The sequence below is a fragment of the Balaenoptera musculus genome, chromosome 10 (assembly GCF_009873245.2).
Source record: "Balaenoptera musculus isolate JJ_BM4_2016_0621 chromosome 10, mBalMus1.pri.v3, whole genome shotgun sequence".
NCBI classification, from domain to species: domain Eukaryota; kingdom Metazoa; phylum Chordata; class Mammalia; order Artiodactyla; family Balaenopteridae; genus Balaenoptera; species Balaenoptera musculus.
This window is the reverse complement of record NC_045794.1, coordinates 104678232-104702937: the sequence shown is the minus strand read 5'-3', so window position 1 is coordinate 104702937 and position 24706 is coordinate 104678232. Positions and strand designations below refer to the sequence as shown.

General features: G+C 59.8%; 2 protein-coding genes across 7 annotated transcripts in view; both read right to left on the bottom strand.

The window, feature by feature from the left end:
* On the bottom strand, positions 1-6019 carry ACR (acrosin). The gene is made up of 5 exons (XM_036867405.1): positions 5943-6019; positions 4728-4934; positions 4223-4506; positions 1183-1328; positions 1-654 (listed from the first exon to the last, which is right to left on the bottom strand). Exons 1-5 carry the CDS (start codon positions 6008-6010, stop codon positions 97-99), a joined length of 1263 nt encoding a protein of 420 aa, XP_036723300.1. The 5' UTR covers positions 6011-6019; the 3' UTR covers positions 1-96.
* A 5127-nt stretch (positions 6020-11146) lies between these two features.
* Positions 11147-24706, bottom strand: part of SHANK3 (SH3 and multiple ankyrin repeat domains 3) — a 51020-nt gene continuing 37460 nt past the window's right edge. For 3 of the 6 annotated variants that reach the window (XM_036867394.1, XM_036867395.1, XM_036867399.1), the window contains 2 exons: positions 21952-24202; positions 11147-13700 (listed from right to left, as the gene is read on the bottom strand). In XM_036867394.1, the coding sequence (XP_036723289.1) occupies positions 13109-13700; positions 21952-24202 (2843 nt within the window). In that variant the 3' untranslated portion in view covers positions 11147-13108. Of the gene's footprint in view, positions 13701-13752; positions 20701-21111; positions 21432-21951; positions 24203-24706 lie in introns of those variants that run through there. The other 3 variants (XM_036867396.1, XM_036867400.1, XM_036867397.1) reach the window with 3 other exon arrangements.

The following is a 24706-nucleotide window of genomic DNA, read 5'->3' as shown; positions in this document are numbered from 1 at the left end:
TGAATATATATTTATATTTGTATTTATAATCATTTATTTCGTCTTTTTTTCCTCAGGAGCGAGGGGTTCACTGGGTCCATTGAGAAGGGGGTCAGATCAGGAGGAGGCAGGCTGCTCTGGGATGTCTGTGGTCTCCATTTCATAAGTGCCCTTTCTGTCAAAAAAGGCCTTCCCCTTCAAGGCCTCTATGAGCTGCTGTAGTCGCTTGGCAAAAGAAAGTGCTTGGGGAGGTTTAGTGGAAGGTTGCGGTGGGGGAGGGGGAGGGGGAGGGGGTGGCAGTGGAGGAGGGTGGGGCGGTGGAGGAGGGTGGGGCGGTGGAGCTGTGGGTTGGGGTCGGGCCACTGCAGCGGGGCTCTGGGAGGGAGGTGGTCGAGGAGGTTGTTGGAAGTACCAAGGTGGGCGAATAGAAGGCTGAGTGGAGGTGGGTTTAGCGGGGGGTGCTGGAGTAGAAGGAGGGGGAGGGGTGGGCAACTGAATCATGTGCAAAGCATTAGAACCAATCTTGGAAGCAATCCAGTTCAGATAGGACCAGGTAGACGTGTAGACTCCGGGGCGCTTAGCTCGGGCACAGCCTACCCCCCAGCTTGTGATTCCCACGACCACGTAGCTGTTTTCCACGCTCTCTCTGCACATGAGAGGCCCGCCGCTGTCCCCCTGCCCAGAAGGACACAGAAGTCACTCTCTGCCGGAGCCACTTTCCCTGCCCAGAAGGGTCATAGACTCTGGGAGGCATTTTTGCAGTCGTATGGTTCCCTGCTGCCGTAAACACAGGCAGCTGTGGTAAAGTTGAGGTGCACCAACAGCTGCTCGGGGATGTGAGAAGGGTGTGGATTGTCATGGGTTTCCTCGCGGTGAGGAGGCAAGATGAGCAAACGCATGTGCCTGTGCACGTGGCTTTACGTGCGTACGTCAGCATGTGTGTACAAGTGGATTTGACTGTTTTGCATTCTGGTGAAGAGAGGTAAGCATTCTCTTTGGAGCAGTGTTTGGATGATATGATCTCTGCGTTAGGGTGGGATAAAGTTCTACAAATGGTGATTGATTCTTTGTAGGGGCAGTTGGTGGGTGTCACCTCCCAAGCTCATTGTGACTGCAGATGCTGGAAGACGGGACCCGGGAAATTTGCTCGGGGATCCAAAAAAGAGGTGTCCGCAAGGGCCTGGGCACCCAAAGGGAAGTTACCTGGCAGGTGTCAATCTTGCCTTCAGGATACCCTGCGCACACATTGGTTGAACGGATGCGCCCATTGTACCACATGGTCGAGTTACATAAGTCGAGGTCGATGATGTCCACACGTGCCTCCTGCAGTATAGGTGATGTCCTGGGGGCTACAGCCAGGTGACTCAGTGGTCAGTGATCACAGAAGACGTGTTCTGGGAAAGCCCTGCCTTCCTCCCTCCACTAAAACCCCGTCGTCCTGAAATGCTCTATTTGAACCTAAGATCCATGCAAGTCAATGCCCCCGGCCTCTCCGTACCCACTCCTGAAGGGAAGAAAACACACAGCTGGAAGAGCAGAGGAGAGGCAGGAGATGGAGGTGGAGGAGAGAGGAGGAGAGAAAGGAGGTGGACGGTGGGCAGACGGCAGATGGAGCCTGGACGGATACAGCTGGAGAGTCGCGTACATTAACGGTAGATGATGGTTACAGAGGGGACGTTAACAATTACACTGAGGGTGCGCTGAGCACTCACTATGCATCACACAGGCTTCGTCCCATTCACTCCTCACAGCCACCTCACGAGTTAGGGACGGTTATTCCCCTTTTCTCCAACCAGGAGATTGGAGCACCCCTTGCCAAGGTCACGGCAGGGGCCTGGTGCGGCTTGGATCCACACCCAGGTTGTCCTCTCTAGACTCAAGTCCAGGCCACGCCTTTCTTTCTGGCTACAGGTCACCCCCCCTGCTTCTTACCCTCCACCCGGGTGTGGACAGGACCTGCTGGACTTGGTCTGATGAGTCCCTCCCCATGTGCCTCGTATCTGTTTTGAGATGTGGAGATAGCAGAGCTATGGCAGGGCCTCCACACACAGGCAGACCTGTCAGGGGCACGGGGGGTTGAAATGACCCCTGAGGCCACGTCAGAGCTTCCTTTATTGCCTCAGATGCTCGGCCATGACCAGGGGTTAAGAAAGGCCCAGCCTGTGCTGGGGCTGGAACAGCCAGATCCATTGCATCTGGTTGGAGCCCAAGAGCCGATGCGACGGTCCGCTCTGCATCACGCGGTCCCACAGACGGGAGGGTTCCACTGGCCCTGCCACAGCAGCACCCACAGCCCAGCCACAGCCCAGTGGGCTGGAACGTCGTGTGCAGTACAGATGCGGAGCTGCCAGATCAGACCCGTCGGAGGGGCAGACCCGGAGCATGGCTCTGAAGGCCGAGAGGGAAGGCAGGCGCCCCATGGAGCGCTGTGGGTGGGGCAGGCGCAGCAAGCATTCAGTAGATGGCTGCTGAATGCGTGTTCGCGGGGCTTTGGTTATGCTTCCAATCTCCTTAGCCCCCACCTTTCCTTCCCATCCAAGCAGCAATGAGGGTTTTGTACATGCACTGCCCTTCGGGTAGGGGTAACACGGAAATAACAATGGCAAGCCTGGCTTGTTGGCCATTAAGGTGACCTTTTAAATCTATGGCAGAGCCCACAGTCTTGAAAGCCATGAGACTCATTGTTAAGAGCCAGGTGTCCTGAAACACAGAAGAGTTTTCTCAGTCCCAGCACCTTGGCTTTAAACATCAAATGCCAAAAAAGCCTGCAGGAGCTAAACATTCAATGGAAAAAGAGGCCAATTCCCAAAAGTGCTCTTCCAGCCCCAAAGCATCTGAGTTCAAGGAAGAGGTAGGTCAAGAAAAAGAAAGGTCGGAAGGAATATCACAGGAGGCTGGGGGTTTCTCTAAGACTTGGCCTTAAAGGTGGGGGATGTGTTTGCAAAAAAAAAAAAAGGATAGAAATCTCATTAAATTTAAGGTGATTCTAGAACAAAATAGGTCTTTCGTGACGTCCAGGGTATAGGTGGGAGCCCACAGTTCTCCTGAGCAAAAGGACAGCAGAGGTGGGGTTGGCGGGGCGGGGGGGGTGGTCATTGGATGGAAACTCTGAGATCAGCCTCCCAGGGACCGCAAGAACCCCCAAAAGCTAAGGACAAGGTCGGACGGGTGGGCAGAGCAGGGCAGGCCAGGGGATGAGACAAGAAGAAAGTGTGTACTTGCTCTAGAGATCATGGCAGAGCCACGGACACCAAGAGCCGGACAGGGATTGACACCCCAGGCCAGGGAGGAAAGGTTGTGAGTCAGCAAAGGCCAGTGAAAGCAAAGGTGACTGGGAGGAGATGCCCTTCCCCGAGGGACAGCATAGGTGGCAATCTTATCAGAAACTAAGATCAAACTTTGAGAGAGAAGAAGAGTTAAGGGAAGAATCCAAAATTACCGATTTTTGTTACCAAAAAAAGAAAAAAATACTGAGCTTTAAACCCCAAATGATTGAACTGCCTTGAATTCGGAATCCCAGATTTTCCATTATCAATGAACAAAAGAGATTGAAAGCTAAGTTAATTTCAATCATATCGTCACATCCCTAATGTGACTGGGTGAAGACTCACGCACACACCAACAGAAAGCTGAAAGGGTGGCTCACGAGCAGAGGCCTGTCCTACTCCGTCTCGCCCCGCTAGCAGAAACTTGCTGCCCGTCGCTGACCCGCAGAAAGCCACACCCGCCACCAGCCCCTCTCCCGGTCCCCAGGGGACACGCGCAGTAACGGCTGGGAAGGATGGACGGCCGGCAAGCATGGGGAGCAGAGGTGGCACTAGGGCAGAAGGGCGGGGCTCGGGAGCCGCAGAGCTTGGAGACCACGTGCCCTGGCCCTTCCATATACAGATAGAGAGGGAAACTCGGTCTAAAGCCCTTCTCCAAGTGCTGCGTCGGGGCGCATCCCCCGCTTCCAGAACTCACCCCGGGGCTCCAGGCACAGCCTCGACCCCATGCTAAAGACGCCAAGGTTCTCCTTGTGCCTGCCATCGGCCTCTCCCGGGGGGGCACACCAGCCGCCGGTGAGGGGCCCTGGACAGGGAACTCTGCTCTGTTTCTCTGGCTGTGAAAGGGGACAGCGGCAGGACCCACTCACAGCACCGCGCTGGGGCCTGGGTGGGGCTAGGGCAGGCGTCCACGTATTTCCCCTTCACCTCAAGGACCGCCGAGGGGGTGACCAGCATTTCTCCCTGCCTCTACTCACCATTGTCTTTTAAGAATCCCCAGCCAGCCACCCAGCATGTCTGGGGAATTCTGGGTGGGCCTGCCCGAAATTGGGGCAGGCAGCCTGGTCCAATGAAGTGCCCACAGGGAACAGGAGGGGTGATCTTCATGAGAGCAATGTCGTTTGCCTCTGAACCCGGGGAGTATTTCTCGTGAATGATGATTTTCTCAACGTATCTCTCCTGCAGTGGTGGCTTCACTGGCTTATTGCTTCCCCACACAACTTCCTTTGCTCCGAAAATCAGCCTCCAGTCGGTAACTTTTCTGTGGGCACAGAGGTAAGCCAGGTCACCCTCGCTGTGGATTGGCTAGTGACCGTGACCTTGGAGCACCCCATCCCCAGCGGGTGTGGGTCGGGTCACCCCCGCCGTCTGGTTACCACTGGGCCCAAAGCCTCAGGTTTCCCCGGCACACAGACCCTTGGAGAACGCCCAGCTCTGAGAAGAGCCTTTCTGAAGACCCGCTCTGCGTGTTCCCGCACATACTTTTTGTTCCGGAAGCAGTGGGCAGCAGTGAGCAGCCAGCGGGAGCTCAGCAAGGTGCCCCCGCACACGTGGTACCGCCGATTGTTGTGGTACGTGAAGGCCTGGAGGCTGACCATCCAGGGCCAGGCCCCGAGCGCCGCGGCCTGCCCACCGATGATGCGCGTGCCCCCTTGCTGGTTCTGCCTGAACCGTGACCCGCAGGGGCCGCTGAGGAGAGACCACGGGCACAGTTCGAATCAGGAATAGGCCAGCCTTCCCTCGTGCCTCCACAGCGGGGGGAGAGCGGCGTGGGGCTGGTCACGGCGGGGAAGAGCTGGGGTCCTGGGAAAGCAGGGGCAGCTCGAGGGTGTGGGATCCAAGGGGACGGCTGAGCAGTGGCGCTGTGGCGGCTGTGATGGGACAGGAAGCCACGGGCTCCAGGGGCGACATTTCTCGGGTCTTGTGCGTGTGGTCACCAGGTGGGGACAGAGGGGGCCACGGGTAGCTAGGACAGGCTGTGAGGGCCCTAGAAGTATGGGAGATCCCTAGTCAGAGGGGGGGGGCTGAAGGTGGGAGCGGAGGGGGGTCATCTTGTGTGGGAGACTCCGGGAAGAGCCAGCGGGTCCTGGGGCTGCAGGGTTGGGTTGCACAGTTGTAGGAGGAGAGCAGCTGCAGGTCGATAAAGTGACCCCCAGGGGAGTGGGGCACACTGGGGCGGGAGCGGTCCAGAGGCGGAAGGTCAGGGCTCTGTGTCGCTGGTGGGAGTTTGGCAGTCATTGGCACTGCGGGGTACCTTGGGGGCTTGGGAATGCTACACGTGGAGTGGAGGTCCCAGAGGTACCGCCTGACGACACCCTGGGGCCTTTGGGGTCAGCCTCAGCGGGGGGCGTCCCAGTGTCTGTGGGAGGACAGGAGCTCCTGAGAATCAAGACTCCCATTCAAGAGGCAGTGAAGTCAGTCACTGGGCGGGGAGGGAGCACAGGCCTGTGTGCTGCAGGGCCCCAGGAGTCAGTCTCTGGAGGAAACCATGGACGTCTGGGGCCCTGGGGGCTCTGGGCTGAGGATGCTGGGAGCAGGGATGGTCTGGGTTGGGGATGTGGGTAACAGGCGCTGTGAGACCCGAGGGACTGCTGAGGCCCCAGCTTGGCTTCCTCCAGAGCCCTGGACACAGGGAGTCTGGGTGGGGTCTGTTACTCAGAAGACACCCTCCCCACCCCAGGTGTCTGTGACACTTACTCACACGTGATGTTATCTCTAGCGACCACAGACACTGCCAAGACCAGCAGAACGGCAGTTGGCAACATCTCTACCAAACTCCTGCCCCAGCCTGGCCTGGAAGCCCAGTGACCTCACAAAGCTCCGTGGCCTTCTGACCAATCAGCAGAGTGACCTCCCACCCCCCACCCTCCAGCAGTCAGGCCAGGCAGGAGGAGCCCTTTAGCTCAACCGGTTCATGCTGAAGTGACTTCCCAACTTCCGGCACAGGCTCCCCCCACCCCAGGGCGACGCGGGTTCACATGCAGCCCCCTCCCTCTGTCCCAAGGCCAGGATCTTCAGTTCCCGTTATCTTCCAAGGTCCCACACCATCTGAGGTTCCAGCTTTGTGCAGGTTCGGGGTCTGACCCTCATGCAAGCTGTAGCCACAGTCCCATTCCAACTCACAGACTGAGGGGCAGCTGAGCCACTCTGTGACAAGACGGTGCAATATGTCAGCGGTTCGAGGGAGGCTCCACAGGTTGACAGGCCCTTAACACTGCGGAGGGAAATTGTCTTTCCCTCTTCCAAGTGTGTGCTATCAGCACACTTTCTGAAGACCATTTTGAACTTACCCAGCTTAAGACTACAAAGCCCACCTTTCTCTCCACAGGGTCTCGGTATCTTCTACCTGAGTGTCTCCAGGTCTCCTCCCTGGGGCCATGAGCAGCAGGGTGTTCTCTCCTATACCTGAGTGTCAGGAATTCTCAGCACAGTTACCTGAATGTCATGAAGTAATGTTTCTTCTGAATGTCAGGAGACAGCATCTCACCTCCCAGAGTAGGAGAATGCTCACCTCACCTACCTGGATGTTAAAAAGTTTTACCTCCCCTGTAAGAGTGTGGGGAGGTCGCATCTCTACCTACTGGAGGATCAGTCTTAGCTCCTGTACCTGAGTATAAGGTCTCAACTGGCCTATCTGAATGCCAAGGAGTTGCACCCCACCTATATGAGTGTCACAAGGTCCCACCTCTCCTACCCGAGTGTCAGCACACCTCATGTCCTCTTTCCAGGTATGAAGAGTTTTCAGATTGTCAGACGATCTCGATTCCTTTACCCAAGCATCTTCTCTGACTAAGTGTCCTACTTTCTCATTTCATGTAACCTTCAGGAGGTCACATCCCCCTCAACTGAACATCCAGCAGGTCGCATATATCTTACCTGAGTATCAGGGAGCTGTCATCTCCTCTCCCTGACTGTGAGGATGTCTCTTTTCTTCCACCTCAGGGCCAAAGGCCTCAACTCCACCACCTGAGTGTCACTTTGTCTCATCTTCTCTACCTGAGAACCGAAAGGTCTCACATCCTCTATCTGAGTGTCAAGAGGTTGCATCTCACCTATATGAGTACTCCAAGGCTTCAACTGCCACACTGGAGTGTCAGGGGTTCTCGCAACCCCACTTGACTGCCAGGAAGTCTCCCAGCCCCTGCTTGAGGAGGCCGGCGTCTCCCTTCTGGAATGTCGTGAGCTTACATCTTCTCTACCTGAGCACCACAAGGTCTCCTCTCCTCTACATAAGTGTCCAAACCTCTCCTCTCAACCCCCTGACTGTCTGAAGTCTTTCTCTCCCCTTCCTGGGTGTCTGGAGGTCTCACCTCCCCTACCTGAGGGTCATGAAATCTCTATCTCCCATTTGAGCGCAAGGAGGTCTTACAGGCCCTGAGTGTCGGGAGGTCTCGTCTCTACCTGACAGGCCTCATCTCTTCTGCTCTGTGTCTGGAGGTCCTGCCTCTTCCCTCTAAGTGACCGAGGGGTCTCCTCTCCCTTACTTTAGTACAAGCATGTCTCATCTTCCTTATTTGAGTGTCACGAGGCTTCGTTGTCCCCGGGTATCAGGCATTTCCATCTATTCTACCTAATTGTCAGGGCATCTCACTTCCTCTCCAATGTCCAGAGACATCCTCTCACACACCTCATCATCAGGAAGTTATTTTGTCCACATGACTGTCCCCAAATATATTCTCCCTGCGGGTCAGAAGGTCTTGTCTCTCCTATTACAAAGCCAGAACATGTCATCTTTATTTACTAGGGAGTGACAAGGCCTTACTCCGCCAGTGAGGAGCAGGATGATTTAACTTCCTTACTTGAGTTTGATATTCATTATTTCCCTTCCTGCCAAGTGGGAGGTTTTATTTCCCTTATATAAATGCAATCAGGTCTCAAAGATATCAACTATTGGAGTGTCACGAGATTTTTCTCTCTGCTACTGCATGGCGGGAGGTCTCCCTCTCCGCTCCCTGAGTGTAAGGAGGATTCATCTCCCCTCCGTCCGTTTCAGGGCTCTTAGATACTTTATCTGTTAGGATCTCTTACTTCCCATACCTGAGTGTCACAGGACTTGTTTCTTCTACTTGACTTTCAGGAGGACTCTTCTGCCTTGCATAAGGGTCCAAGGTCTCTCTCTCTCTCTCTCTCTCTCATCTCAGGTGGTCTCACCTCCTCTATCTGAAGGTTTTGAGGTCCTATTTCACCAACCTGAGGTCTTGCTTATTTTAACTCAGTGTCAGACTGTGCCTGATAAAGTAACCAAAAAAGGCTTTGGAAATATAGTTCAAGAAATGGCAATAGGAACTCTATAAGTGATATTAAAGGTTTGCTTGTTAAAGAAAAGGTTATTCAGGTGTTTTTACAGGATTTTGATGGGCATAAAGTTGATACGGTATTTAGATCCATGAGAATCATTTAACAGAATGATGTAACCATTTATGTTAAATGTTAATACGTACAATTTTCTGGAAATCATAACTTTTGCAAGTTTTTCAAAATATAGGATGAAAATGTAACATGCAAACTTCAAAATGAAAAGTGGTACCCAGTTTTTCAAAACATTTAGGGGTTATGCAGTAACAAAGATTGAAGACCCAATGTCTAGATTCTAGAAGACAGTTATTGTTTGACTCTTCAGAGTAGCGCCCACTTCTGATTCTTGAAGGGGTTACAGTACCTGCTCGCAGCCACAGTCACGCGTTGAGCGACAGGCACATGGACCAGCAGCCTTAATTTTGTCATTAAACCGAACGGAAGAGTGACGTCGTTTGCCTTCTCCACGCTGTTCCCGAGAGCAAAGGAGGGAGGTGGGAAGGTACAGGACAGTTAGGATTCTGGGGCCAGAGGATGGGGTCTCAATGGCTTCTGTGGGCTTGGCTCAGGCCAAGGTGGAGCTCCCAGCACGGGGAGCAGGACAAGGGGCTCCCCACACCCCTCCACCCGAGGTTCCTTCTCCCCACTCTCCAGCCCCACTCCCTCCCCACCCCGACACGCCCCTCTAGCTGACCCCAGCCCTCTCCCCTGCTCCTGTGCACTCCGCATCCCCACTCAGCTGAGCCAGCCAACTCCCACCCCATCTTCCTCACACTGAGCCTTAACCTCTGCCGGCTCCTGCCTGCCCCTGCCTCACCTCTCCCACCCTGCTCACTCCCGCCCGCCCTCAGTTACTCTCCAGCGTGGCCCCCGGCAGAGCAGAACCCTCACCAGCCATCCAGCCTCAGTGCCCACAGGACCCTGGGGGCGGCTGGAGCCACAGCCTCTGCTCCGGGTTCCAGAGAGCACTGGTGAGTTGCTTGGGGCCCCTGAGAGGATAAAGCTGGAACATTCTGAGGTCATGACGAGGCAGGAGCGGGGCAGGGAGTTCGTAGTCCCGAGTGAGAAAGCGGCCGCAGGCGTTTGGAGGCTTCAGCTCACTCAGCCCTGTGTCCCTCTGCCATCTCTCCACCTGCCCCTGCAGGCTTCTGCGGTATAGATCTTGAAGGTTCTGACTCATTTTCTGAGGCACTGGGGTGGCTTCCGACCTGTGGAGATATCGGTCTCCCCAGACCCCCGGGGGCCGGGACGGCAACGCCATTTCCAGGGAAGGTGGCTCCCACTGCCGTGTCCTTCCTCTCCTCCACTGAAAAGCAGGACTCGCCCCAAGTTCCGGGCCCCGTTCCGGGGAAGCCCAGGGTTCCGTGTGCAGCTCAGAGGAGCCCAGCGCCCCAGCTGCCACAGTGCTCAGGCCCAGAGCGAGCCGGGGTCCCACCTCTGCCCCCCACACTCGGACCCTCCCGGGTCCCCACTCCTCGACTCCCTTCTTGGCCTCTTCTGTAGGATGACCACTGTTTCTAACTTGAAAACGAAGCCAAAAATTTGAAAAATGTTGAAAATTTGAAATTGGGGGGCTTTGTAGGCAGACAGTGAGCCTCTCTCAAGGTCCCACTGCCAAGCAGTCACCGCCGCAGCCTCACAGGGGCCTTCACCTTCCCTTGCAGGCCATCCAGACCTTCACCTGCTCCTCAGAGCTTTTCTGCCTTCCCGCCCGCTCTGGGTAAAGACCCCCGAGTCCACCCCTCTCCTGCCCACAAGGCTTCACTCCATCCACCGTTCTTACTCTTCCCGGGATCCTCACGCTTTCCGGGAGGCGTCGCCCAGGCCCCATCCTGAATCGAGGTCTACATTTGCATGTGCCACATTCACACTCCGCCTTGACCCAGCGTGGCCAGGCTCTGCACCCACTGCCCCTCCTAAAACCCCACCGGGTGACTGGTGCCCAACTGGTCTGATATCCCACCTCTGCGGCTTCTGGCCCTCTCTCAGACCTGGGCCCCGCAGTCTCCACCCTTCCATGGCTCCCTCTGGGTCTCCTGTGCCCTCTCACCTCACTGTTCCTCCTCCTTTCACTCTCTGAGGTGCCTCTGCCCTTCCTGTGAGCTACCACCCCCCACCAGGTGCCACACAGCACTTGCCCCATCGATGGCCGGTGGCAGCTGGCTCAGAGGGGAGAAGGCCTGAACGTGGGCAGAAGCTTTGGGGGCAGGAAAGCAGGGATGGACAGAAGAGGGTTCAAAGACAGGAGCAGCAGAATTTAGGGGCAACTGGATACCGGGGGGAAAAGTGGACAGAGGCCACGGAGGACAACCGGACTTACAGCTCAGGGGGTGTCATTCACTGAGCTGGGGAGCAGAGAGCGAAGCTTCCAGCTCAGGAGGCATGGGCTCGGGTCCAGCAGGCCTCGGAAAGAGAGAGAGGCACGGAGAAGCCGGGCACGTGGGCATGGAGGTCAGCAAAGAGACTGGGTCAGAGACAGGGATCTGCAGGTGATCACTGCGTGGGGCTGAGTGCTTGCTCCAGGCCGGGGAGGTTTGTGTGAGCTGTCCAAGGGACAGCAGAGTTTGTGCTCCCGATACCTCCTCAAGCAGGCAACAGAGAGGTGGTTTCATTTCTTATAAATTTATTACATAATAATATTATAATAATTATTATCAATAATAATAATAATATAAGAAACATAGATCTCTGTGGGGTGTATCACAACGTCAGGGTCAGGAGGCCTCAGGACTGGAGCAGGGGGTGAAATCCCCCAGCTGGAACTCCATACAAAAGGAGGGGTGAAGCAGAACTGACCCTGTAAAGTTAAAAACCCAAATTGAACGGAACCAAAAACCCACAGGTGAGTGTGAGACGAGTGTGTATGTGGCAGTCTGTTACAGTGACTGCCGCCGTGTGTGTGACCTGGTCTGTTGGCGAACGGGTTACTGGGTGTGAATCTGCCCAGGGAATGGGGCCGGCGGGCCGGGGGGCGGGGCGGGTGGGCACAGACCGGCGTGCCAGGTCCCTGGGCTGTGAAAACTTCTGTTTTCTGGGTTTTTTAATTTTTATTAAAAAAAGCTAGAAATATAAACAGAAACTTGTGAGTGACGTGGATGGAGCTTAGTCCAGACTCCAAACCCTAGGTTTAAAAACGTCCCGGGCCCCCCGCCCCACAGGTCATTGCTGAGTGTGAGGAGTCACAGTAAGGGGGGCTGGGGTGCCTGCTGGGCTCCTTGCCTCTCCCCAGGGCGCGCAGTGGCCTGACTCTAGGGCTGCCCCGATGATGCCCCCTAGAAGCCCGACGGGGGGAGCACTGCCTCCAGGGGCCCTCGGGGGCCTCTCCCAAGCAGCAAGCCTTCACCAAGAAGGCGCACTCAGGCTCGGCGAGGCTCTGGAGGGCCAGGCTGGGCAGACAGCAGGTCCCAGGGTGCAGGACGACCTCTGACTTTCTTTGGAAGTGGAGACGGGGTGCTTTCACAGGCACACACCCATGCACGCACCCTGTGCACGCTTCCGAAGCCCCTACACTAGTCCAGAGTGGCCCCTAGGGACCGCTCTCCAGTCAGGCACACGCGGGGCTCCGATGCACTCAGTCGCACCCCGAGATTCACACGCTCGCACATGTGCGCACACACACAGGGCGGAACTGGAGACTTCAGGTCTGAGGCAGGGAGGCTTCTTTGCTGTAGTCGCCCAGCAGCGTGGGGAGGAGGCTAGACCCCTACTGGGGAGGGACCCTGCGAGAGAGACAGCTGGGGGCGGGTGCCAGGGCCCTGCCCCCCCCCCACTCCAGGGCCACGGTCTCCCAGGCGACCTGACCTTGCTAGTGCCCAGCAGGACTCGTTGCCTGCCGCCCCTCCTCCACGCAGCACCTGAAGGGTCGGTGGGGCACACTATAGCTCAGCGAGGGCAGGGGGCCCAGCCGGGGCCCCAGGGCGGGTTACTGGGACCCTGGCCAACCCCAGACCAGCTGGAGCGTCCCCCGCCCCATGTGGGGTGGCAGTGGCAGTTGAGGGGCCAGAGATGGAAGACTGGGCAGCCGCAGCGGAACCACTGGGGGGCTGGAGGGGAGGGGAAGGGAAGCTATTGAGGACAGAGATATTTGTTCCTTTTCTCGTTCCAAATATAGAGTGGATTAAAATATGCAAAACAGGGGGGCTCCTTGGCCCCCAACCGAGAACCCCAATGTCTCCCCCCTCCCCCCGAGTCACCAAGGTGTGTCTTGACCTTGCATGCTGGACTAGGTTCCCCCCTCTGGGAAAGTAGCCACCAGGAGCTGAGCGGGAGATGGTCAGGCCGGAGCACCCCCGTCCCCAACCCCCTCCCGCTCCAGCCCCCCGCCCCGCCCCACGGCCCGCGCCCTTCCTGACCGTGTGCTGGGTGGGGCTCGACGGCCTGGGAGGGCACTAAGCAATGTACAGGGCAAGTCTCCGAGCAACAGCAAACAGGACGATTCATGCAACATTCCTGGCCCGGGCGCCGTTGGGGTGGGGGTTAGGGGGCGGGCCGAGCCCGCGGCCCGGGGGCGGAGGTGGGGGGCCCTGCCGGCAGGGCGCGGCCGGGGCGTGGGTTGGGGGGGGGGGGCGTCAGCTGCCGTCCAGCTGCCTGAGCGCGCGCTCGATGTTCATGCGGTGGCCCACGCGCGTGACGCCCAGCTCCACGAAGTCGTCCTTGGTGAGCGCCGGCAGGTGCGCGCCCTCGATCTCGTGGTCCTCGAAGCGGTCGCGGTGCTCGCCCAAGTGGATGCTCTCCAGCCAGTCGCCCACGTCGAACTTGCTCCAGAGTTGCAGGGGCTTTTGCTGGAAGGGCCGGCGCGGGCTGGGGGCCCCGGGGCCGGGGCCAGGCGCTGGCGAGGGCAGCGGCGAAGGCGAGGGCGAGCGGCTGCGCGCGCTCACACTGCGCACCACAAAGCGCACCTCCTTCGGCTCGTGCGGGATGGAGAGGCTGGACGACTTGAGGATGGTGGGGGGCGTGAGGCCGAAGGGCCGCCCCGCGCCCCCCGCGCCCGCCCCCAGCCCCTCCACCCGCTCCAGCGACGCGGGCTTCACTGGGCTCGGGGCGCGCCGCGCCACTGGGTAGCGGCCGCCGGGCCGCACCGGGTAGGAGGCCCCGCCGCCCGGGCCCCCAGGGCTGCGCTGCGCTGAGATGGAGCTCAGCTCACCGAGGCTGCTGAAGAGCCTGCGGAGGGAGAGGGGGTCAAGGCCAGGTGAGGGGCACTAGGCGAGGTGGGGGTAGGCGGAGGGGCGGGGGCCAGCGGCCAGGAGGACTCTGGGAGGGCGGGGGCGGGAGGGGGCGGCCTGGGACTCGGTGGGTAGCCTTAGGGCCAGAGGAAGAAAGGAGGGTAGGGTCCTGTGGTTACTCTGGCCTGGTCCTCAGAGTCGGAGCCGGTGCCCTGCTGGGGGAGGGGGGGCCCTAGACTGCACGGACCGTGAGGAGTAAAACCCCTGGCCCCCTCCACTCTTTGCGGGCTCCAAGAGCAGGCTGCCGGGGGAAAGACAGCCGCTGGGGCAAAGGGCTTCCCACCGCATTTCCGACAGCCCGGGACACCGGCTCTGGACACTGCCCCGTCCACCCACACCCTGGAGAGTAAGACTCTGGCAAGACCCCTCACCACTTCTCCCACACACCCCTTCCCCCTCTGTCATCATGAGGAGACCCAGAAAGACCTGGGCTGGCTGCAGGGCTGGCTGAGTCGTGATAAAGGCTGGTGGCAGCACAAGACTGAACAAGTCCATGAGGTCTGAGACAGACACGAGGCGGCGTTCACACCCACACAGAGCAGCGGCACGTGCAGGACAGGCGTGAGGCGGCAACACACCCATGACACGCGGCCTCCCCGCACAGGGCAGCACACAGCAGCAGCAGTAACACCCACGTGTGTTACATACATGCAGCAGCAGTAGCACCCACGTGTGTTACATACATGCAGCAGCAGTAGCACCCACGTGTGTTACATACATGCAGCAGCAGTGGCAGGAGTGGCAGTGGCCTGCTCATGACAGTGACACAGCAGCACATGTGCACGCGCACACACACACACGCACACACACACACACACACACACACACAGATGGGTCTTCACTCCCCAGCATCACCTGATAGGACCCCAGGCCTTCAGCCCCGCCACGCCCCCCAGCATGGCCATGGTGGGAAGCCTGGCTGGGGGGACCCCTCCAGAGAAAACCCACTCCTAGATCCCATGCCACCTCCACCCCGTTTCTTTCCCTATCCCCTACTGTGGCCACGGGAAGCCTCATGGGGCCGTCAGTGGCACCAAAGCCCCGTGAAGCCACGCAGAGCAGAGATCCAGGCGGGCAGGTGCAGCGCACGGACAGTGAGAGGCATGGGATGGGCATGCTCACTTACACAGCCGGCGCTCGGGACCACCGCGCAGCTAGACAGAGCAGCCACATGCAGATGGGCAGGAGAGAGCAATGAGAGAGAGTGTTAGCGGCCCAGGCCCTCAAAGCAGGCACACGGCCCCCAGTCACGACCACAGTGAGGGCAGCCAGGTGCAGGGACCCCCTGGCCAGATACCCAGTAAGGGAGGAATTCAGGTGCAGTGGGCCCAGGTGCGATGGGAGGGAACACATCTGGAGCTGCTGGAGGAAGGAAAGTGCAGGCCCGACGTGGGCAGAGCTGGGTGGGCTCCTGGTTTCCCTGTGACCTGTTCCCTGGTCCGTGAAGTGCAGACCACAGTGGTGTCCATCCACAGGCTTTACTAAGAACCCTGTGTGGCAGCTGCTCAGCAGACCCCTGGCACTTGGGGATGCTTTGTGTCCCCTTGTGCTGCTGCTGCCTGAAGGGCCTCTCTCCAGCTGCCATCCCACCTCCCTCTCCCTGCCCTTGCCCGCACTGGGCTAAGGACCCCTCCCCTGGGTTCCCCCACCCACCTCTGTGCCATCCTGACTGGTCCCTGTCCCACACCGCACGGGCACCCTGAGCATCCTTCCTCCCCTGAAAGCAGGTTTTGTCTTTTCCCGTCTCACCCGTGCAAGGTCAGCCTCCCCCTGGAGATCCAGCTCTGTCCCTCCTACTCAACCTGGTTTCCATTGCCTTCCACTGGCTCCCTCTCCTCTGCCTCTGTCCCTGCTGCCTTGCCCAATTGCTCAGATCCAGAGCAGAGCCTCTTGAAGAGGCCAGACCATGCTTCCCCCACCCAGCACAGGGGGACTCCAAGGACACCTGGGGTGATGGGCTCAAGGAACAGGCACCAATCACCAGAAGAAACCCTCCCCTCTCCCACATCTGACCTCCATGGTACCGCCTGGGTTTCGGAGCAAAGTGGGGCAGCAGTGGAGGGTGGGGGAGGGCGCCCAAGTGGTGGTGATTGCTAGGGAGAGGGCGAGGGAGCAGCGCTGGGGGGCTGGGCCCAGTACAGCGCTCCCCTCCCGCCACCCCGGGCCCTCACGCATCCCACCCTGGCATGGGGACCTGCACCTCAGGATGGAGTTCTGCGTGGCCCACCCCCAGAGTCCCCCGGAGCAGGGTCTGGAGCCCTGGCAGGGGGTGAGCTGGAGGCCTAGGATGAGGGCAGACCGGCTCAGGAGCACCAGGGAGACCCTGCCGAGGGGAGATACTGGGTGTGGGGAGGTGGGCACCTGCCAGAGGCTAGGGCTGGTGCCAGGAGGTGCCAAGAGTGAGGGGCTGATCCACTGGAGTGCAGGGGAGCGGGCCGGTCACACTCCTAAGGCTGCCCTCCCAAGACCCCAGGGCATAGCAGGGAGTGGCCAGGGATGCCCACGGCCCAGGCGTCTGCTCCTCCTCCCCTTCCTCTTGGGGAACAGGGAACTTCCCACATTGCCCCAGGCCAGGCACCCTGGGAGCATCCATGGTCAAGGTCCACATGTTTCCACACCACCTCTGCAGAGCCATCGCTGTCCGTCACCACTCTGAGCTGTCTGACGGCCTCCCCAGCCAGGCTCTGACCATGGCATGGCCACATCAACCCCTGCCGGCCCCCCAGAGGGCTTCTGGGCCACCCACTCTCTAACATGGGGTACCTCGCTAGGCACCAGCGCCCCTGGGTGCCTTCCGCTCTTCCTCCAGACGTCTCAGCCAGGCTCCACACTCCCCAGCAACTCTCCCACCAGTGTCTGAACCTTGCAGTGTCTCTGGCTTCCTCGTGACTCCTCGACCAGTGAGGCCTGGTCTTGCCCCCCACCCCTCGCCCCGCAGGTACCGAGGCCGTCAGCAGAATCCCCTTGCTGACCTGTCCGCTGCTGTCCCTCTTAGGCACCCTTTCCTCTACCCCTTCCTTCCTAGATAGGTTCCCCTCTTAGTTCACACCTTCTCCCAGGCCATGTCATCCGCTCCCACCCTTTTCTGTGACCCACGTGCTCATGAATGCCACATGTGAAGCCAAGCCACTCTCTCCTGAGCTCTCCCCAGACCTCTCCTGGGGTCTCCAAACATGCTCTCCCTCGCCCCAGAGGCCTGGGAGCCACCATCAGCTGCTCCATCCTTTCACCCCCATGGCTGATATGTCACCAACTCCCAGCATTAACCCTGGCCCTCCTCCTCACCCCCAGCCACCTCTGGATCCAGACCTTTCATGGTCCCACTCAGGACCTTTCATCTCACTTCCTAATTGTTATCCTTGACTCTTGGTACCTAGCTCAAAGCCAGGAACACAATATGCACTGAAAAAAAATGTTACAAAACAAAAACAATGTGACATGTCACTCTCAGGCTTGACTGCCTGTCAACCCATTGGTGCCAACAGGCAAGAAAAAGCCCACTCCGGCCCTGGTCTCTGCCTGGAGCCTTCTGCCACTGCACTCACGCAGGGCAGGTCTAGGCCTGTGGCCTTTTGAAATTTAAGAGCCTCATTAACGGAAATAATCCTCAACAGGAGCACAAACTATATACGGGCTTGTGAGCGTCCCATCGCACTCTCTCTGGTCTCCGTGTCTCACTCCAGCCCTAACTTCTCACCGCCCACACCAGCTCATGGCTCCAACCTTGATGCACCCAGATGCCCCTATGACCCCTCCTCTGTGACCCCTTCCCGCTCCCCTAGCAGAGTTCCGTGAACTCCTGAAGCCCTGATCACATCTCCTGCGAACACACCTCACAGGTCCCCAACCTGTGAGGACCTCCGCAAGGACAGAGCACAGCCTGGCCCCTGTGCCCTGCACTGGCCAGCACACAACAGGTCCAGTTTCAAAAGAACAAGCCCTGAGGCACCTGCAGTCATGCATGGCTTTATGCAGATCCCTGTCAGACGTGCTAGCAGGACGGGCTCACAGTAGGTCCCTAGGGCAGGGTTTCTCCACCATCGCAGAAACGTGCATCTCCTGTGGGATGCTAATTAGTGATCTACTAAAGAAGCTGTCCGAGACCACAGCACACAGCACATCAAAAGTTCTGAGAAGTACTGCAGGAAAGAAACCTCATCAACTTTGTGTTTCCAAAGCTATTTCGCCATGAACTCTTTTCTGTAAAATCAGATGTGACGGTCAGACAGGTGTAAAACTGAGGGCCACAGCAAAACTGAGTATTGCTGTGGGGCTCAGAGACATGTGGCCCTCAGACCACATGTGGGATTCAGATCCAACCGTGGGGTCTGGAAGACAAAGGGAGTTCAGAGCAGATGTGGGGCTCTGAGCAGACAAATGTTCTGCCTATCAGGCTAGACCCAAAGCTAGAAGCATAAAGAGGTGGATGGTCTGGGATCAAAGTTCCAAAAAGCCAAAGGCCATGGGCCTTCTGGATGGCCCCAGTGCATTTCCACAAGTTGCCGAGCTTCAAGTCCATGACATAAGGGGTAACCTCCCCTTCCCCTTCTGAGATCTTCCTAGATCTCGGGCCGCAGAGTGTCTTGCGGGTAAAGGACGCCAGAGCCTAGACTGAGCTGTCAGTGAGGAAGGTGGGCAGAGCAGGCGCTTCCTTTCTTGTGGTGCCTGTCGGGTGAGGAGAGGGGCAGGCCTGCGAGGGAACACATGGGGGGCCAGTGGACAAGGCACAGGGGTGTGACCCACTGGGTGGCCGTGGCAACTGCCCTAGGGCTTCAGCTAGGATCCATCCTGGGAAGGTCACAGCCCCACCGGGACATCAGAACTTCCTGCACTTCGGACATGTCTCTGAAAGACAGTATCACTAGCACTTTTATCACTACGTGAGAAATGAGTGTCAGACTCTAGCCACTGCTGGCGGCAAAACAAGAGCTGCCCAGCAGCGCCGACGGGCAACACAGCCACTGCCGGCCACATGCGGGGCTGACTGGACGTGGCCACAGCACCTCCTGCTCAGCCGCCCGCCAGTGGCCAGAAGTGAAGGGTCGACGACAGGCAGTGGGGCCCACTCCAGAGGGCCATGGTTTCACCCAGGTCCGCGGGCAAGAAGGAAGAGGAATAAGAGGAAGGAAGGAAGGAAGTGTGAACAGGAGCAGAAGGGAATGTGGAGGGAGGTGGGGAAGGAAAGGCAGGGCAGACGGGTAACGTCGCTGGGCCTGTCAAGCGGCACCGGCTGGGCTCAACTGCGAGTGATTTCAGAATCCACGTGCTGTTCGTTATACGCCTGACTGATAAACAAAGGTTCGGGCTACACAATGAACACATATGCATTTCTGTGTGAGGGGAACTACTGCACATAAACACAGTGTCTGTCACTAGAAGGGGTTTAATGACGGAGGCTCCAGATTAGAGTGGACAGATAGCGGGGCTTGAGGTCAGATGCCACCATCTACTGGCTGGAATGGATCTCCTTAGAACCTCAATTTTATTGTCTGGAAAATGGAGATTATATTATTATCCATCGAACAGAATGGCTCTGAAGATGAAGTAACGTGACCTGGCCTTCTCCAGTGCAGAGCGCTCATTTTCCCGTAAGGACCCTAAGAGTCCCCCTACCGGCCTGGCTGAGTGCCTGGTCACCCTCACCAGTTCACAGGGGTGGGACTGAAGTCCACTGAGGTTAAGTGGTTTGTCCAAGAATACAAACTCAGATGCAACCTGCTGAGGGTTGGAATCCAGGGCCATCTGACCCCAGGCCGATGTCAGGGAACAAAGCGAGGTGCTAAAGCTGGTGAATGCCATGGCACAGGGAGTCTCTTGTTTTAGGCTCTCCGGCATCTGGTACCTTTGGGAACAGCACCTGATTTTCCTTTGGATACCCGCCCCCCTCACTCAGCACCCATCCGGTAGCTCTGGCTGACCCCATGCCCTGGCTCCCAGGAGAGCATATGAGGCAGGCCTGGCCAACAGCAGCCCTATGTCTCCCTGACCCCAGTGCCCGTTTCAGGGGAGGCAGGGGATCCACACGAAGCCAATCGGAGGCCGGGATTCTGCAGGAACTCCTGAGGGAAAGAGGCTCACTCTCCAGTGGGCCTGCAGGACAGATGGGATGCAAAGGTTGGAACTGCTGGCCTTGCCCCCTCCCCCACACCACTTCCAAGAAAGGAAACAAACACAGGTTCTGGCATGACCCAGACCCACTGGACAAGAGAGCCTCGCCGTGACAAAGGGGAAATGCTGAGGACGACCGTGAGGGACGTGGCGGAAGGTCCAGCCCAGAGACCACCTCCTCCTGCCCTGTGACTGCCCAGCTGCACCACGGGAGCCAGCAGAGCTAAGGCAACACCTGGGCTCTCCTGAGCTCGGCCGAGGGGCTCGACAACCAGCAAACCTCAACCAAGTGTCTGTCCTTCTGTGGCATTTGTCCTAAGCCGCCTCCCTAGACCTCAGATCACAAAAGACAGCACTTGCATTTAGCTTTGTTCTTTCGTACGTTTGGCAAATGTTTTATTGAGGCCTGCACTGTGCCAGGCACTGTGCTGCCCGCTGTCAATGGCTTTAATTTTCATCAGGACCAAGGGGCACAGAGGAAAGGAAGGGCTGGTGGAGCGGGGGAGAGACAGAGAGCGAAGATGGGGACTGGTCCAGGCTGTATCAGGGAATCCCCACCCTCCGTTCCTCAGAGGCCTTGGACCTGGGCCGCTCACTCCAACTGGACGCTCCTGGCCACACCCCTAACACCCCCTCGAAGGGCACTTTAAACATCGCCCTGCTGGGAAGAGGGCTTTCACATTCAACTGGGAGATGGAAGAGGCGAAAAGGGGAGGGCCGCAGCGCAAGCCTGGGGTGATGGGAGCTGGAGGGCAGCGCTGCCGAACCAGAACCCCTCGGGGGAGGCAGCAGCAGTTTCCCAAGCCCCCACTTATCCTCCGAGTCCTCAGCTGGAAGAAAGTAGACCAGACAAGCCCCTGTGAGTAAGACCTGCATTCCTCGCTGCTTTGTGAACTCTGCCTTCCGAGGTTGGCAGCAAAGACTCACTAGGTCAGGAGGTGGCACCCCATGTGCTACCCACAAAGCCAGAAGTGGGGGAGGGCCTATGGGGCACAGAAGGCAAAGGCAGACAAGGGCTGGCCAGGGGACGACCAGCTCTGCCTCAGACCACTCGTGGGCAGGAACCAGCTCTCCCGCCAGCAAGCATGGCGCCCACAGGCCCGAGGAGGTACCCCTTGGGGGCGGAGCCTTGGGAATGAGGTCCTCAAGGAAAGAGCCAAGGGATGAGCCCAGAGGCTCTGGCAGCTTCTGCCCAGCCGGAACAGCACCCCAGCCCCCTGCTTGGCCCCTCCCCCCAAGCCAGTGCGTCCCCCCATTTCCAGGGCGCCGTGTGGCCTCTTTAAGTCCCCACCTTGTGTAGGAAGTGGGCGGGGAGAACAGAGGAACGGGTAAGGTATGGAGAAGAGAGGGCAGATGGAGGTGCAGAGAAACGGCATGATTTCCGCCTGAGAATGGCTTCTTGATGCACTTTGAAAATCACGCACAGGGATCTGTGTTTGAGGGACTCTGAGGTGGTGCTGAGAGACAGAAATGTTTCTGGGGCAGAAAACAGGAAATTGGTGGTGGGTCCTAAGAGGAAAAGGATCCAGTGTACTCAAGGTTTCAAAAGGAAGCAAGGCAGCTACAAAGCGAAGCAAGGAAAGATGGCACCAGCCACGTGAGACAGCCATGTGGCCACAGAGAAGCCAAGTGGCTGGGGTGGGGGTGGGGGAGAGCTGCAACTTGAGAGCGGGCCAGAGAACGACCCTTGATGGTAGGAGAGGCAGCTACGTCAGGTGTGAGAGTGAGAGCGCAGGGACCCCGGGGCAGGGAGCCTCCAGGAGGGCTGTGGAGGCGCTCATGGCCAGCCGGGGTCTCGGTGGGTGCCCAGCTCCCACTGCCAGCACCAACAGGGATAGAGAGAACAGAACCCCTGATATTTCAGATCGCTGAAAGAGCCTTCGGTCTCAGACAGATAAAGCAAGGCCAGGTAAAGGACAGAGATGCGGACGGGAGGAGCACAGGGGTGGGTGCCACGGACAGGTGAGGGATGGGACAGGATGGGCCGTGGAGGAGGAACAGAGGGAGCCGTGGAAGGACGAGAGGAAGAACGGGGCGGGCGTGGACAGGGGACAGGACCCTCCCCACACTGCCCTGCTCACCGAGCTGCCGCGATGGGCGATTTCTTGGCAGGGTCCAGCAGGCCGCCCAGGCCGCCAACTGGCTCCTCCCCCAGGGAGCGGGTGTCTTTGTTCAGCTGTTGCAGGCGGGAGCTGAGCTCACTGATCACAGTTGGTTTGTCGTCTTCGGGCCCGGGGAGCCCCCGGCTCTCCACGGGGTCCCCCCACAGCTTGGACCTTCTCTGGAAGAGGTAGCGAGGGCGAGCAGGCCCGGCAGCAGAGGCCAAGCCGGCGGAGGCGGCGTGATGCTGCTGGGCCATGAGCTCGCTGTCCGAGGACTGCTTCAGCAGCGGGTCCCTGAAGGTCACCGGCCCCTTCCCCAGCGGGGACTTGAGCTTGGGCTTGGGAGGCACTGGTGGCTTCTCGAGTAGAAAAGTATGTCCGTCGGCGAAGGAGGTGTGGGTGTCGGTGAGTTCCCCGCTCTCTGAGCTCAGGGTGGACATGCTGGACACGGTGGAGATGGTGCTCGTGGTCTCCAGGTGGGGGTCGCTGGAGCTGCGCGTGTCGGCCTCCTCCACCCCCGAATCCGCTGCGGACTCGGGGGCAGGGGGCGGCTCGCTGCTCGGCTTCCCTGAGGCCGGGCCTGGCAGCGTGGCGGGCGAGGGACCTGGGCCAGGGAGCGGGGTGGCCAGCAGGACCCCATTGGCAAACTCTTCAGGAGGCGGCACGAGTCCGATGCGGGCCAGCTCCTCTCTGGTCTCCTCATCGCTGGAGGACAGCTGGGCCGGCGGCAGGTTCACGGCGAACACCAGCTCTGGCTCCTCCTCTGAGCTGCCCTGGCCCAGCCCGGCGTCTGCTGGGGTACTGCCAGGGGGCTGGGCCCGGGGGCTAGGCAGGGGCTCTGCCACCACGGCCGACTGCGGGGGGGCCGGGGCCAGCTCTGGGGTGCCCGGGCGCTCCTCTTCGGCCCCCAGCCCGCTGGGCTCCTGCCCGTTGCTGGTGGCGTGCACGACGATGAGGCCGGCTGGTCGCTGCAGGGATGTGTCCAGGACGCTGAGGATCATGGACTTCTTGTCCTCCGGCGACTTCCGCTCCTCCCGGGGGGCCTTCTCGGCTTCCCTGCGAGCAGGCACAGGAACCCAGGCTGGGCTCCTCGGGGAGAAGGCTGGGGAGGCCAGGGGCCCTCGCTCGGTGTCACGAGCCTGCACGTCCACAAACAAGGGCCCAGGGCGCTCGGTGTCAGGGCTGTGCACAGGTGTGGGGGACCGGGAGGGCGCCTGGGAGGCCAGAGCCCGCTCCCGGGCAGCCAGGGCAAGGGCCAGGGGTGAGCTGGGGTCCAGGGGTTTGCCGGTGAGCGGGTGGATGAAGGTGGAGCCCGAAGGCCCAAGGCTCGGGCCGCTGACCAATGGCTTCAGAGCGGAGACAGGGGAGGGCAGCAGCAGGTCACGGCCGGTGGTGGCGCCGGGCCCCAGCAGGCGCTCGTCAATGGAGCGGGAGGGCTGCAGGGAGGGCAGGTCTGCGCTGGGAGGGCTGCTCTCGACGGCGCCCACAGACAGGAAGACGGTGGAGCGCCGCCGCTCCTCCAGCCGCCGGTCCTTGCCTGGGGCCGGGCCGCCGAACGCGAGCCCGGGCCCGTCTCCGGGGCCGTAGTCGAGGCCGCTCGGCCGAGGCCCGCGGTGTGTCGGGGAGGGCTCCCGGGCGAAGCTGCCGCCCGCCGGGCCAGGGCTGCCCACGGCCAGGGCCGCGCGCTCCTGCGCGTCCTCCACCTGCAGCTGCTTCACCAGCGGGCTTTTGCGGCGCTGAGGTTTGGACGGCGCGAAGAGGCTGGCGCTGAAGGCGCCCAGGTTGGCGTAAGGGCTGTCGGGGCCGGGCGGCCGCGGCCGACGCTTCGGGCGCTCCGGCGGGGTGGCCGCTGGCGGGGGCCGGGGGACGTCGCCTGCCTCGGGCGCCGAGTCCTGAAGGATGATCATGGAGCGCGCGCGCTTCTGCCGTTCCGGGTAGGGCAGCGGCCCCAGGGCCGCGCCGGCATCATACAGGCCCGGGGCGCCCGCGCCCAGGCGCGCCTCCAGGCCGGGTTTGAAGCTGGAGCGCACGGTGTCGTAGGCGCGGCCCGGCGGAGGCGGCGGCGAGAAGGCGGGGGGCGGCCCGGAGTCGAAGTAGTAGGGTGCGGGCGGGGGCGGAGGTGCGGTCTGCGGCGGGGGCGGGATGCCTCGGCCCTCGCGCACTGAATCCTGCATCGACGTGCTCCTCGGGAAGCGCCCCTCCAGCAAGGACGCCAGCTTCTCATCTTCCCCTGCGGACAGAGGGGCCCCGGTGAGCCTGGCCCGGGAGCCAGGGGCCTTCGAGGAGGCCCCTCCCGACCCAGGCGCCCGCCCTCCCCGTCCGCACAGGCCGGCCCCGCCCCCCCACCCCAGGGCAGCCAATGTCCCGGACGCCAAGGCGCCTTCGAAATCCGCGGGAGGTGCTGGCCGCCAGCCAGAGGACGGAGTCAGGGTGGGCGTGGGCGCTAGGGTGAGATCAGGGGGAGACACGGGGATCCCAGAGCAGGGGATCTAAGCAAGATCCCCAGTCTGGGCTCGTCTCCGCTGGGTCGGGAGGGCTCCTGCAGAGACTGGGGAGAGGTATCCGTTCAGATATAGCGGAGAGGAGGGCCCCCCAGCGGAAGCTGTGACAGAAGACCCAAATTCTGCCTACTCAGGTTGGGGACATGGAGAGGGCCCAAAGACAACACCGCAGAAGGGCAGGGGCAGGCCCACCCCCACCCCCACCCCCAGTCGTGGGGACAGAACTACAGAGA

Excerpts from the sequence above, each read along its gene's own strand:
- ACR (XM_036867405.1), bottom strand. The coding sequence starts at position 6,010 with ATGTTGCCAACTGCCGTTCTGCTGGTCTTGGCAGTGTCTGTGGTCGCT. Across the intron at positions 4,935-5,942 it reads AGAGATAACATCACGTGTGA|CGGCCCCTGCGGGTCACGGT; the intron begins GTAAGTGTCACA and ends GTCTCTCCTCAG. Across the intron at positions 655-1,182 it reads GCAAGATTGACACCTGCCAG|GGGGACAGCGGCGGGCCTCT; the intron begins GTAACTTCCCTT and ends CCTTCTGGGCAG.